Raw genomic sequence first — 15,610 nt, forward strand, 5'->3', positions numbered from 1 at the left:
GTAATAATGACTTTGTTTCGCAACGTTATCTTTTTCTTTGTGACAGCCTCAAATAGTGGCATTTTTATCCAGTGTATACATCCAGACAGTTTTTTGATCTCTGTCATCTCAATTGTGCAACAATATTGCATTTACATACATATGAACCTGAATATTTTGAACCAGCTAAAATTTGCATCTGTACACACGCAAAACAATCAACCATTAGGTTCAGCCAGTGTGGAATTTTAATGACTTTAATGACAGTTGTTGTTGTTACCTGTTGACCTTTGGGGTCAGGTTGGGCCTAGAAAAACAGCCAACAAAACAGCTGGAATTGCTGCAACATGTGTATTACAATTCTGGATGAGCTGGTGAAATTGAACAGCATCATTTAGGCTGCTGAGATAATTTGTAGTCTATAATGAAAATGAAGTCAATTACTGCATGAAGCATTCTATCTTGAGCCATTTAGGTGATTTAGCTGTTGAATGTGTCACCCTTCATTTTCCTATTTTCTAATGTAACAATGTCTTCATTTTATTCCAGGGGAAATGCAAAAAAATATATATATCATCATCAGGGCTACTTGTTTTCCACTTGACCTGACATGTCCTGAAAATTGGGCTGTTTACTCAAGGAAGATGTTGCACAGAGAGGGGGAAATGATGCCTTTGTGCCAAGTTTTTCCTCTGCGGTGGTCGTCAGTAGTTCTTTGTGATCATCTTTCTGAACATGAATTTCTTGCATGCTTCAAAATGCATCTCAGCTGACAGTATCACATGGAAATTAATAGATTTTAATTCAAGTGCCCCAAATCATTTTTTTGATATCTATCCTTTGATCTGAAATTTGTAATCTGATTTAATTTTTAGCAGCTGTGTATATTAAATATTTACTATTATTTCTAAATTTGATTTTTATCTACCTTTGTGGTTCCATTTTACACCTGCTATGAATACGTGAAAATAATCCCTACATGTATACATGTAGGGATTATCTGTTATAGAAAGCGTTTCAGCTCACAAGGTTGTTTTTTTACCTTGACGCCTGGTCCCAAAACATGCAAGGACTAAAAGGTTCCCTGAAAATCACAAACGTGCAACTTGCTGTAAACAAAAAAAACATTGATTCCTTTAAAACTTAATTTGCATACATGCTCTGCACATTTGCTTGTTTATATATAGTGTTCTATTTCATCCTTGACTTGACCTGATAAAGTAATGTTTAACTGGTCCATATTGTGGTCCTCTAATATATATCCACCGTTTAATGAAATAGCAGGAAAGTATGGTTTTCTTTTTTTTATTTCTGTAAATTTCTTTATAAGGTTCATCAAACAATAACATTTAAACCATATAAAGTCTGATTAAAATAACCAAATATTTTTTGGGATTCATTGTGAACTTATTGACTGTCAGAATGAGATTTGACCTCCTGCTCTGTTTGCTGTGTTATGGTGACCTGGCACTTTAACACACGTATTTATCGATTTGGCTGCATCTTTAATTTGTTTATCCTTTTTTAAACCTTTCCACTGTTCCCATTGTGTCCAATGAGCCCAGCTAGATGTCTGAGAGTTGGAGAGATGAGAAAGGCAAGCAGAGAGGGAGAGACAAGAGTTAAACAGTCCCAGTGTTGCACAGCAGATTTGAGGATGTTTCATGTGTAAGAGGTGAGTATGTATAACGGTAGAATTTGTTTTCTTTTAGCTCCTGTTGTTTAAAACCCCTCTCCTAATGTTTCTCAGTGATTTGATTCACTGCAGAGTCTTAGGTGTGTTCAAGAAACCGGCTACAAATAGATTGGTCATACGTCATCCTGGTGATGTGCAGACTGTGAGCTAAACAAACAGCAAATGTTCAGAGAGAGATGCACAGGTAGTAGACAAATGTTTTAGGAAAACATTTTATAGTGCTGTGGGAAGTTTTCTGGGAATCACATTTTCTCTATCTATCTTCTCTTTCTTCCCCTCGCCTTACCTCCTTCCTACATATTAGTGAAGATGTATTACAGGAAAAGAGGGAAAGGCTCTGTTGACAAAAAAAAAACCTGAGTGAGGTTGGGAGGAGTCTTTTTGGATGTCTTTTTTTTTTTTTTGCAGCTTGGTGGGCGTAAGCTCAAGGCATACAGTGGAAAAGGGACTGGAAGAATAGTGAACCCCTGAAGTTGCCTGACAGGCTTTATTGGAAAAAAAAAGGAAAGACAGAGAGAGTGAGGAAAGAGTAAAGAGAGAGGGAGAGCAGCACTCGTCTCCACTCCCCCTCCCAGCAAATGGTAGAGCAAGTCTAAATCATGTTGCTTATCAGTGCTGTTGTGCTGTGATGTTGCTCAGGCAGAGCCCAGGACAGAACAGGCAGCCTTCTGGATCAGTACTCAGACCCAGGATCAGTCCAGCCTTCTCAAAGCTGGAGACCCTCTCCCCACCACGTCTCTCGCCTCCGCCGCATGTCCCCCTCAGTGACATGTACCCTGAAGAGAGCCGGGGTTCTGGAGGGGTAGCCACTGTGGACTTCCTGGAAGGGACGTACGACTATGCTGCCCCCACCCCTGCTCCGACTCCTCTCTACAGCCACTCCACCACTGGCTACTACTCTGCTCCTCTGGATGCCCACGGACCACCCCCTGATGGCAGTCTTCAGTCCTTGGGCAGCGGGCCTACCAGTCCAATTGTGTTTGTGCCCTCCAGTCCACGACTCAGCCCCATTATGCACCCGCCCAGCCACCACTATCTGGAAACCACCTCAACACCCGTCTACAGGTGAGGGAATACAGTTTTTCTGTATCTCCAGAGTGTGAAAATAGTCTGTTGTGTGCTTGGACAAAAGTTCTTTTTATAGACTGAATCAACAGGTTTGAGTCTTTCCTCTTATTTATTTAATTATTTATTAATTAATTAATTTTTTTAAGTAATTTGGTGAAGTTGGTATATTTTTGGCTATTACTCTCTAAGTTTTATATTATATCTTATGCAAGGTAAGTATTTAGAGAGAACTCTAAAACTTTAGAGAGCTTGACCCTGATTGTTTGTGCTGTAGTTTGGTGATTATGTAACTGATATGAGCTGTGCAATCAAAATATCAAGAGACTCTTTTTTTCAGTACAGCACTGTTGGCTTGCTCTATCATGTTTTCAATGCAAATTGTGATCCATAAAGAGCATAAATAAGTCTGTTTAGCTTGTTTATATTAATTGATTTATGTATTTCATGAATTTATTTTTTTATTTATTTTATTTTTTTATTACTCTACTGCCTTGTGTTTCCTATTTAGTGGCATTAAGACACAATGTTGCTGCACAACTAGATTTAAAATGCAGTTTTGAACAAAGTATAATTATATAACTGCATTGTTTTTGTAATCTCTTGCTTTATACAAAACATTGCCATTATCACTATAGAAAGGATCAAGCTTTGCCCTGGTTTCTAATTCCAGAGATTAAGGACTTTGTCAAGGACCTTGAGAAAGGAACAATACGTAAGCACAACAGAAGTACAGATTGTTTCCTGGCTTAGGTGGAAAATAGCAGTCTGCTCTTGTATCAGCCACTGTTAAATTAAAGTCAGTGTTGCAAATGTCACAATTAATCTGTGCTTAAAGTTGGCTCAAAATTTCACAAAAAAGACATCTGTAGAGCATTTAATGACAAAATGTCAAGGTATATTTTATGCAAGATAAATAGTGTTTATATTATCATAATAGCATCATAATTTATAGTCATTAATTTATTAAAAAATGTCCAGGTAATATGTGAAATTTTTTAACCGGGCTGAAATCCAGGCTTTGTTATAGGTCCAGTCAGCAGCCAGCATCCAGAGAGGACCATTGTGGCACCAGTGACGAGTCATACAGTGTGGGGGAGTCAGGTGCTGGGTCTGGGGCCGGGCTGTTTGAGATGGCTAAAGAGACATGCTTCTGTGCCGTGTGCAGTGACTATGCCTCTGGGTACCACTACGGGGTGTGGTCCTGTGAGGGCTGTAAGGCCTTCTTCAAGAGAAGCATCCAGGGTAGGTAGAGTGTCTGCTTTTTCTATTTGTCACCAGTGGATGTAAATCTTAAAGTGTTTCCTGTTTGTTAAGGATCATGTCATAGTAGTATAGTTTAGTGTTCACATTTCTTGTAAAAATGATCTAAAATTCCTTAAACTCTACTAATGAATTACAATCTGCACAGCACAGTGAACTTATAAACATAAATTGATCTTTTATAGAAAGACAAGAAGCACTGCATTCCATAGAAATGAGTTTGGCTTTTAACAAAAAAAAGGTTAGTGTGGTTTAATTTGGCACATCTGAAAAACTAAAGAACATCCATAACAGAGAAATTGAAAATTTTGGATATTAAAGGATGATGATTTAGAGTGCTATCTCGTTGGAAGGTCATGGTACCAAAGTGAACTGCTGGTAACCTCAACAAAGAAATAAGCTGTCAAACTGGAGCTCGATTGCTGTCATATAAAAATAGAGAAAGAGGAACACATGTTATGAATTGTGGCATTGTGAAACAGACATCATAAATAAAGGGAACAGAATTTATGTTTCAACAAGTTATTTAGTTAGTTTTTATTGTTATTATTTCTACTTGTGAGCCATACAAAGGGGTGTACAACTTTTATGTTCCACTGTCTTCAGGTCAAAGCTTCATCTGCTGTCAGTGGCTTAGTAATGTTTATGAAATGCTGCTTCAGCACATTGATGCAAAATCTTGCAATGAAAGACTGTTCATAAAGAAAACAATAGTCTCCATGGCAATCACAAAGCCAAGATGCCACATTTTAATTTTTCTCCATTTCGGATTCATTTAAAATGGGAATAGAGTGTTCCTAGCTAGTAAATAACCTAAATCTGAACTGAACACTGGAGTGGAGGGCTTGAGGTAATAGATTTTCTTCCATTTCAGGTCACAATGACTATATGTGCCCAGCAACCAATCAGTGTACTATTGACAGGAATCGGAGGAAGAGCTGCCAGGCTTGCCGTCTTAGGAAGTGTTACGAAGTAGGCATGATGAAAGGAGGTGGGTAGATACACCAGCAGAACGTCTTTTTTCAAGACAAATGTGCTTTTAACATTTGTTTTCATTTATATAATGTGTTTTTGTAATTTGCTGTCTGTTACTAGATTTTGTTGTTTTATTATTGGTTATCCTGTTGTTTTTCTTTTGAACAGTTAAATTTTCTGTTTTGATGACAGCAAAATGAGGTAGTTTGATTTTTAACAAACTTAAAAAATAATTGCCATTTATCAATCACTGCTTGTTGCAGTGAGGATTGACTCAAATATAAGAATTCTGGTGAAAGAAGATAAGCTTCAGACTAACTTTAATGTGACCTTGAAATGATTTCCTCTTAAGGAGTACAACTACTGATTAGCACACACCCACATTTTTGTTGTCATACTTCTTGAATCACAGGCATCCATATAATCAGCACTGTTGGTTTTTATGGCAAGAACAGGATATAGAGGTGTGTGTGGTTTTGAGGGAAAAGCCTGATGAATGCATATGTTTGGGAGGTTGCGTGTGATTGTGTGCATGGATACTGTATATTTTCTGTGTATCTGCATATTAGTTTGTATTAAACCTCTGCTGTTTTTTCTCAAGGTATGCGTAAGGACCGCAGCCGTGTTCTGCGGCCTGACAAACGACGGACTGGCACCAGTGACAAAGATAAGGCCTCTAAGGACCAAGAGCACAGAAGGGTGCATCTCCAGGAAGGGAGGAAACACAGCAGCAGCAGTACTGGAGGAGGAAAATCATCAGTCACTGGCACACCACCGGACCAGGTGCTGATTCATGTGGAAGCAATTGACACTTGATTTTGAAATACCTTGTTGTGGTGCAAATTGTTGTTCAGGGGGAAATTTTGATCTGAAAGTGGCCCTAGACACCAGAGTGGGCATCTGGGAAAACATGAAAATTCATACCAGATTTCTTGGCTGTCTGGCTATTGGTTGTTGAGAAATGTTTGCAGTCACTTTAAATCAGTTTTAAGCACAATATCTTATAGTTTTCAGGTTGAATGGGCTGACAGTGTGACTGTTTATCTGCTGCTTCCCCAGGTGCTTCTGCTGCTCCAGGGTGCCGAGCCCCCAATACTGTGCTCCCATCAGAAGCTGAGCAGACCCTACACCGAGGTCACCATAATGACCCTGCTCACCAGCATGGCTGACAAGGAGCTGGTCCACATGATCACCTGGGCCAAGAAGCTTCCAGGTACTGCTTAAAGTGCTTAAAGTAGCCACACCACCAGTACATTTTCTTAATTCTTTTTAGTACAAACCCTCCTCAATTACGTTTACATTTACATATATACATTTTTTGAAGATTTAAATGAAATTGCATTAGAACTAGGGGAAATTATCTCAACCCATGTTAGGATGTGTTTACTTGTTAAATCAACTAGATGCACTATCTGCCGGTGTTTTGGAGCAAAAACCTACAACTGGCTGGTTTTCAGCATCAGAAAAATGTATTGATCCACCTCGGGAAATTGCTTAGTTACAGTTGCAAAACACACAGTTAGGAAAGAGGAAGTAAAAAGTACTATAAAAAGTAATGATAATAAATACACAGTAAGTGAACATTTGCATAAAGCTGGTTCAGGGTCCTGTCTCCTCTCGTAGCTATGACTTTCTTTGGAGTATGCCAGATGTCTGGTGACATCCATGGGCCATTAACATTGAACATATCCTCGTTGTAAAGTCTGTAGGGGGTTATTACAGTACCGGTTACAGCACTGGTGTGCACCTTTCATCAATATCTAGAATGATAATCCTTTACATGCCATGTTTTACATACATGAGCCAATAACTTGACAGAGGCAATGTTAATGATAAATTGTGTCTCAAAGTGAGAGCAGAAAATCTCAAACAGTTGCCCTCAAACTATAGGGAACATAACATAGTGGATAACAAAATGACAATCAGCTATAAAAATGTTTTTCTGTCTAACTTCAGTGTGTCAGTCTTATTGTAATATTGTCTGGACAGTTGTAGTTTTTAGAAGAATCTGCCAAAATTGCAGCAATTCTGTTCTAGATTGTGAAAGAACATGCATGTGTGATATTTTCTCAGCACTACAGCTCTGCCAAAGACAGAGAAAGGTCAAATTACCAATTTTTCTTTTCTTTTTTTTTTTTTTTTAAAGTATATTTTTTGGGGCTTTTTTATGCCTTTATTTGATAGTGCAATAGAGAGAGACAGGAAATGGGGAGGCAGAGAGAGGGGGAATGACGTGCAGCAAAGGCCGTCCGATGCGGGACTCGAACCGGGGCCAACTGCAGCGAGGACTGTAGTAAATGTGTATAAATAAATATATAATGGAATGAGTCTGTCAGTATTTTGTCAAGCATCATAAACATCATCAGGTCAGAGGAATGGCTTGATGTAAATGCTGTAATATCCTTTAGTTTAATGTTCAGTGGTCGTGGCTGATCATTGACAGGAACCCAAAAGATAGCTGTGCAAACATTTGGCCTCATGCAAGCTTATGCCTGTTGCTTTGGAGAGATATTCATAAATACTTGCCCTGTAAGTAGATGGTTGAGGGCAGGTGCAAAACATGTGAGTCAGTTCTGTTGGAGCACCATGACATTTATGACATGTCTCATCTAAATTAAGAGATATTTTCAAAAGCTTGGAAGCGGTGTCTTTCTGAAACATTCAAATGTACAAATGTCATTTGTAACAAAGGTGGGGGCCCCTCGATTGTTGTCTGTTTGACTGCTTAGGCAACAGCAAGGTGATGGGAGACCTTTATCGTAGAGGCACACATTGGCACACACACACACACACAAATGCAGAGCCATTACAGTGATTACAGTCATCACCTTTGAGAGGATTGTTTGGCCAATCTGCTGGCACCCCATAGAGCATAAATGCTGTATAAGACACATCACACTTTTGCATGCACAGACACACACACGGACACACACACACACACACCCCCCGACGGGCTCTCTAAGTGAGTAAATCTTGATTTTGAGGTATTATAACCTTGTGCGTCACTAAAAGCCCAAAGGCACACAGTTTTAATTGCGAGGGGTCCCAAGCAGAGTACAATGGGAGTGAATTGGCAGTAATTACATATGAATTGAGACAGCTGAGTGCCAGCGATAAGGCTTCTTATGAGAGCAGAGAGATTGCAGATTGCAGAGTTTCATTTAACTAGAAGTTCTCTGCCAGAAAACAAGGGCTTGCATATTTGTATATTTATGAGTTGGATGAAGGTGCACAGAAAACATCAAACTCTGGGAGTGCTAATATTCCACACCACATTATAGTTAACACCCACACATCCAAATAACCAGCTCCGATAAAACAACACTTATAAACACCAGATATTTTTATTTATTTTTCTGTTTGTTGTTTTGATCTTGATGTCAAAAAACTGCTGGGATCAGGCTAAAACACATATTGTCCAGTTTTCAGTGACAGTTATTTGTAGTTGACTAGAGAGCTTGTTAGACAAGAGCCTGGTGTGGACCGCTGCTCAAAACTTATCAGAAGTGTTAAATGTACTGGGTGTAGATCACCTTGCTTTCCTACCTTGGTCCTTTCACAAAATGCTCTTTGTTGAGCACTTTGTATGTGTGGTTTCCTAGGTTTCCTGCAGCTGTCCCTCCATGATCAGGTGCAGCTGCTGGAGAGTTCGTGGTTGGAGGTGCTGATGATTGGGCTTATCTGGAGGTCCATTCACTGCCCTGGGAAACTCATCTTTGCACAGGACCTCATACTGGACAGGTAGCGAGGAATACTTTCCCTTACTTTTCTGTGACATGCACCTTTCTTTACTTTTTCATATCTCTGGCCTTACTTTTCCTCCGTATTTACCTGTCTTCCTCTCACTATCACACAGATGTTAAGAGTGATAGATCAGCATTGTAGATTTTCCATTCGCACCTTGCCAGCCATTGTGCCATCCCAACACGTCTATTATAGAGTGAAAGACTAATTACATGTTCCCCATGGAGAGGAGAGCAGCCTCTCTCTAACCTGAAATACCCCTTCATCATTACAGTGCTGAGCTGGCAACTAGGACACAGATTTAATCAAAGCTTCAATGCAAGGAATGATGGAAAAAGGGGAAAGATGGAGGGAGAGATGACGGGGAAGGAGGCAAAGGAGAGAGAGAGAAATAGAGATGCAAGGAGACATAGCTGTTTGCTGCTTTACAGGCACAGCCTGTTCTCTCCATTTCACCCCATGGTCTAAGTAAACAAGCTGGCCAAACCACAGTATCTACCTCAGAGAGAAAAGAGGTGGAGACAGAGAGGGATGAGGGAGACATGCAGACAGACAGAGCTTTTACCCTCTGATGTGCTTGATGGTGCCATTTGATTCAAAATTGTATTAGAGTATTATCTCGAAAACCTGGTCCCCACATGAGTGTCCCCACCAATTGGACATGATGACTAAAACGCTGTTGGTCAGGGTTGACAAATTCCCTTGGCTCTGTGCTGTCCAAGTTTACCATGCACTCTAACCACTGGATATTATCCATCTTTCCATCACTTTTCAACTGTGCTGACAAATGGAGAGCTGCAGCGATTCAGTCCATTAGTTGTTTATCTGGCCACTCTTTGGATAGTTCATGTTCACAGATTTAGTCTGGTTCTTTTACCTCTTAAGATGAAGAGGAAAAAAGGGGAAGATTTGACTCTTTTTTATTCATGTGTGACTTACAGAATTTTAAATACCTATGAATTCCTCATGTTCTGTTTGCCCTCCAGGAACGAAGGCGACTGTGTTGAGGGCATGGCTGAGATCTTTGACATGCTGCTGGCTACAGCTTCCCGCTTCCGCATGCTCAAACTCAAACCTGAGGAGTTTGTCTGTCTCAAAGCTATCATCTTGCTAAACTCTGGTGAGGCAACGTGTGTGTGTGTGTGTGTGTGTGTGTGTGTGTGTGTGTGTGTGTGTGTGTGTGTGTGTGTGTGTGTGTGTGTGTGTGTGTGTGTGTGTGTGTGTGTGTGTGTGTGTGTGTGTGTGTGCGTGTGCATCTCACATTGTCTACCTGTGTTTACAGTATAAGCCACTTAGTTGTGAAACATTTTATTTAAATTGAAAGCACACGTTGTGCTTAGAAACATTGACAGTGGGCAGCAGAGACATTTCTCCAATAAAAACATCAGCCCTTAAGTTCATTTTTTAAATTCCACAGAGTTGTACTTGCATACACACAACTATGTTGCAAGTTTCTGTTTCTGTTCCAGGGAATAAATATTGAACAGTGTCAAACTACACCCACAGAGGTGTAGCTGTGACCGCTACTCTTAATATAGTAAGCCATGAAAATGACATAGTATAATAAGGCATAAAAACGTCAGAGTATACTCTGATGTTTTTGCTTAGACTTACATTACACTTGGGCCCCTGGGGGTTTGTCAGTCTATTCTTACAGTCAGAGTCCAGTTCCTGTCCTTTAGGAGTTCACTGTAGAAGGCTTTGCCTCTTATTGGGCTCAAGGTCTGCAAGGTCTGTGGCACTATTTGTACCAGGAGCAGGAAAGCCTCCCTGCTCTTCATTACCATGGATCATCAGGACCATCCACAGCAAGAGACCACCAAGCAGGAGAACGAAGAGTAGTAACCCTCCGGTTACTTGCCATGGATCATCTCCTCGCCATCGGTTCTGCGAGTGAGCCTGCACCTTGTGGTGTGAATCCATTCTGGCTTGCCTTTGACTTTCAGGGCCGTTTGTGTGGTTAGCATCACCTGATATTGTCCTTTTCACGTAGGAGACAAAGATACTTTTCCAGATATTTGATTAGTACATAATCCCCCTCTTTGAAAGGGTGGATTGGTTCATCCAACGGCTTTGGGAGTCTCTCAGCCACCTGCAAATTGTATTTTGCATATTATTTTCAAATTTTCTCAAAATCTCTCTTAGTTTCTTTACATAGTCAGTCATGAACTCATCCGTCCAGAGCAATGTGGTTTTGTGTGGTCTTAAAGGAGGACTTACCCCTTTGGACATTGGTCTTCACATTAACATCTCATGAGGACTAAGTCTTGTTGTTGCATTTGGTGCACTTCGAATTGTGTACAGCACAAGAGGTAGTACGTCAGGCCAGTTGTCATTACTGCTTTAATCAACCTTTCTTTGACGGTAGCATTCATTATTTCAACTTGCCCTGAACTCTGTGGGTGATATGGGATGTGTATTTGCCATTTGATTCCTAGTATAGCTGAGAGATTCTGCGTGATTTTTTTTTTGGCACAAACGCTGGTCCTCTATCGCTATCTATTCCACGTGGCACTCCGAACCTTGGAATCACCTCTTTCAGCAAACACTTTACAACTGTTTGTGCGTCTTCTTTTCGGGTTGGAAAGCATTCCACCCTTTTGAGATGCGGTCAGTTATTACAAGCAAATATTTGTAACCGTGACAGCTCGGCATATGTACAAAATCTATTTGCATATTTCTAAAGGGACCTAATGGAGGCTCTAAATGGTCATATCTCACTGTGCTGTTACTTTTTCTCTTTTGTTGGCATATCATACAACCATCTACAAGCGTTTGTAGGTGCCAACCATTGTGAACGAATGACATCATTTATCACCCCTCTTCCTACATGCGATGGACCATGTGCAACACTTGCAAGCACAGTTAGGAGAGCGCGAGGGCACCCGTTCTGATGACAGGAGATGTTTTCCATTCTTCAAGATATGACCCAAGTATGTGACTTCCACTCTACAAAACTGTAACTTAGCTAATGATGCTCTGTGACCACACTAAGCAAGTCTCTTAAAGAGCAGAATGGAGTCAGTACGGCAGGCTTCCTCCGATGGTGAGGCTATCAGAAGGTCGTCAGTGTACTGTAAAAGATTTGAGCCGCCAGGGAATTCGGGGTCGTCCAGGTCTCTTTTCACTGCCGCCGAGTAAACTGTAGGGCTTGAAACAAAACCTTGTGGTAACCTTTTCCAGGTATACTGCCTGCCTTTGAACGTGAATGCAAACAGATACTGGCTATCTGGATGCAAAGGAATAGAGAAGAAAGCTGAGCATTGATCAACAGCTTTGTAGTATTTGGAGTTAGATGACAGTGAAGTCAGAATTGCATTTTGGCTGATGCATAACAAAATTGCTGTATGGTAGCTGAATGTGCTCACTCAAAGATAACATGGACATTTCTTCCCCCAAGTGTGTTTTGTTGGGTTGGGAGGCTGATACCATCTGCCTTGAGGCCTGGCACTGAGCCACCATGCGTCCTAGATGTTTTGGTTCACAACCAGGAGTTACCACAACTGTGACGTGGGGAAAAGAATCTTTCATTGGTCAAATAACATTTTAATCAGAGACTAGCATGGTAGTTTCATCTGGACCACACTCATCACTCCAGGGGGCTCTGCCCTGTCTCAGAGGTCACAACTGAAATGCCTCCACGTCTGAAAAAAAACTTTATAGAAACACAGGAGGAAGTTTCATGCTTTAGTCATAAAATGCACAATACCTTCCATATAGAAGGTGGCTGCTTCTGCTGCATCAGGCACATCAGGCAAACAGAGTGTTCTGTAAAGTCAATATGCCCAATAACCGTTCCCATGACAACATGAGACAGGTCAGAGGCCTTTTTCTGTCTTGGGGATTGATATATTCTATATGGGAAACTGAGTCACCTGAAATACCCATGTGATGACATCATTACCGGCACAGCTGCTGGAGCTGGATGAACTTCTGATTACTTTGTGGGCAATACTGCAACTGCAATTAATTTTCTGCTCTTATATGCATGTTTGAGTCGATTTTTTTTTCTCAATGCCTAGTTGGCACTGTTGGTATTTGGTAGCTTTTACACGACTCTGTAGCAAATTGAGTGAGTTTTCTTTTTCTCTATTAGGTTCTTTCTCTTTCTGCACTGGTACAATGGAGCCACTACATGACGGCACGGCAGTACAGGACATGCTGGACACTATCACAGACGCTCTCATACATCATATCAGCCAATCAGGATGCTCTGTTCAGCAGCAGTCCAGACGACAGGCCCAGCTGCTCCTCCTGCTCTCCCACATCAGGCACATGAGGTGAAATTGAATTAGAAATACTAAATTCATGTTTAAACCATCCAACAGTGATAGCTTAAGGTGGAAGGAGCTTAAAACGTAAATGCTTCAAAACGGTTGTGTTATGTATGTATTATGTAGATGTAGATGCAGAAAGCAGTCTCAAGCATCACTCATTATTAAGCCACTCTAATTCCTCATCTCTCTTTTGTTTTTGCTCCCTGCAGCAACAAAGGCATGGAGCACCTCTACAGCATGAAGTGCAAGAACAAAGTGCCTCTGTACGACCTGCTGCTGGAGATGCTGGATGCTCACCGCCTCAACCGTCCTGAAAAACCAGCTCAGTCCTGGTTCTTGGCTGACAAAGAGCCCTCTACCACCAGCAGCAGCAGCAACAACAACAACAACAACAACAGCAGCAGCGGTTCCTCTTCAGCTGGCTCCAGTTCAGGACCCCGAGGCAGCCATGAGAGCCTGAGCAGAGCCCCGACAGGTCCAGGTGTCCTGCAGTACGGAGGGTCCTGCTCCGACTGCACCCACATCCTATGAGACCGAGTGCAACAAGTACGTCTGAAGGTCAAGTCATTTTTATGAATGATGTGTGAACTGCAGAATGAAAGAGATGATGAGATAATTATTTGAAAATTAAATGATTTTTTTTTGTCGTAGCTGTTTAGGGAGAAAATATTCCTTTGCACTGGTCCAATTTACTACAATCTGAGCTTCAGTGCTGTTAATCATGTATGCTGCCTTTCATAAGATCTGTGATTTTGACTCAGTCTCTAACAGATTTACATTACAGCTATTTCTAAAATGGCCAGTGTTAGGTCTTATTGTGACATTCTGTTACCTATGGTGATTTCAAATGATGAGCAGCTAATTTTTCTTTTCATTTGCCTCAACCAAAGTGCACTTCCTCTTGGATTTAAAGGACTATTGGGCATTATTTTTATTTTTACACGTAAAGAGTGATTACAAACTAACCTATTATAAAAGCGGTTAACTGAATGTGTAATTTATTTACACCATTAAAGACAAAATGACAGGTATTGTGTCTTAACACACATGATTTTAAACTTGTTGTATTTGGGAAAAAATATTTAAATTATAAAATTAACAGTGGATGAAGACATAATTGTTAAATTTTGAATACCTAAATTTGCATGATCAAATCCTAGAACGCTGTGTACATAATGAAGGAAGCCAAGCTTTACTGTCGGGTAACTTCACCCGTGTACTTTTTGTGTACAGTAGGTTTGTTCTCTATGCTTACTAGCACCAAAGTTTTTTTCTGAATTTGTAATGTGGTGTGTGTGAGTGTGTGTGTGAGTGTATGTGTGAGTGTATGTGTGAGTGTGTGTGTGTGTGTGGCAGAGAGAGTCAGAGGCAATGAGCCATTAATGGCTCCAAGCTGATTTGATGCATTGATCTTTGTCTTGATGCATTTGTCCAATACTTCAACCATGTAAAAATTACAACCAGTTATTATTCATCCACTAATTCTGTGATTTCATGTTGAGTTTGGCTGGATTTACACACCTCCAGGAACCGAAATAACATAATGTACTGTATGTGCACATATACAATAGTTTTATTCCTCTTTAAATGGACCAAATTTGATCCAATTGTACAGAAGATATCTGATATTGACATGATCGGGTGTGATTGTTTTGGTTTAAAAATGTCTGAAAATAGTGAGATATGTCCCCAGAGCCACGTGACATATTTAGACAGCTTTTTGATTTTAGTCCAACCGACAATCTAAAACCCAAATGTTTTCAATTTACTATCACAAACGACAAAGCGAAGTACAAAAGATATGTTCAGACACGAAGACCACTAGGACTGTTTGTGTTTGTTTGCCCCAAACAGTCAATGTACAAACTCTATTAGCTGAAAGTTAGCCAGCAACACAAATACTGCCCGTGTCTCTGAGAATGTGACTGCTTTTGTTCAGCTCAGCCTCTGACTGAACTCAGACCTCGCCAGAATCTCCAGTTCTTTCTGGTTCCTTCTTTCAGTCGCTCTCTCTCCAATCAACAACCAAGGAGAAAAAAATGTAATTTGAAAAATGTCCAAATGGTTTAAGTCTATATTATATTATAATTCAACACAGGTCACAATTGTTATTAAAACTAGTTCTGTATGATAAGAAGATACTGCTCCTAATTGAAGCCGCTTTCTGCTTGTTTCAAGATATTGTGTAAGCATGTATTTAGTGCTGATGTCTCATCACTGCAGAGTAATTAGCGCAGCCGATTTGTAATATGTTAAACAACTGGAATAACTCTGGCCACTGTTCTATACGGTCTTGGCGATGCAGTACGGTTGACCACAGACATTAAATATATTGTGAAACTGGCCGACAGTTGACTGACACGTAGATATTGCAAGTAATTAAAATGTATTTTGCCAGGGTAGAAGCGATAAACAAAAAGTTAAGTTGTCCAGTCTGATGCCATTTAAAGATGTATTTGGAAAACCTCCATATATAACCATGATCAGAAAACTGGATTTGGCCACTTGAGCCGTTCAGTGTAAATCCAGTCAAACCTGACTGTCATTTGTTTACTGTGCATAAAAATAAAAGTATCAATTGGGAAAAGAGCGTTCATCACCATGTTTCTCC

At 40.4% G+C, this 15,610-nt stretch overlaps 1 protein-coding gene across 2 annotated transcripts; it reads left to right on the top strand.

The window, feature by feature from the left end:
• The first annotated feature begins 107 nt into the window (after positions 1 to 107).
• esr1 (estrogen receptor 1) lies at positions 108 to 15,589 on the top strand. Of its 2 annotated transcripts, none has more exons than XM_056363147.1 (9): positions 108 to 2,740; positions 3,759 to 3,985; positions 4,878 to 4,994; positions 5,580 to 5,761; positions 6,038 to 6,191; positions 8,581 to 8,719; positions 9,709 to 9,842; positions 12,819 to 13,002; positions 13,209 to 15,589. In XM_056363147.1, exons 1-9 carry the CDS (start codon positions 2,304 to 2,306, stop codon positions 13,528 to 13,530), a joined length of 1,896 nt encoding a protein of 631 aa, XP_056219122.1. In that variant the 5' UTR covers positions 108 to 2,303; the 3' UTR covers positions 13,531 to 15,589. The 2 variants fall into 2 exon arrangements, with proteins under 2 accessions (XP_056219122.1, XP_056219123.1); XM_056363148.1 differs by having other exon boundaries at positions 3,771 to 3,985.
• The last annotated feature ends 21 nt before the right edge of the window (positions 15,590 to 15,610 follow it).

The sequence above is a fragment of the Seriola aureovittata genome, chromosome 19 (genome assembly GCF_021018895.1).
Source record: "Seriola aureovittata isolate HTS-2021-v1 ecotype China chromosome 19, ASM2101889v1, whole genome shotgun sequence".
NCBI lineage: Eukaryota > Metazoa > Chordata > Actinopteri > Carangiformes > Carangidae > Seriola > Seriola aureovittata.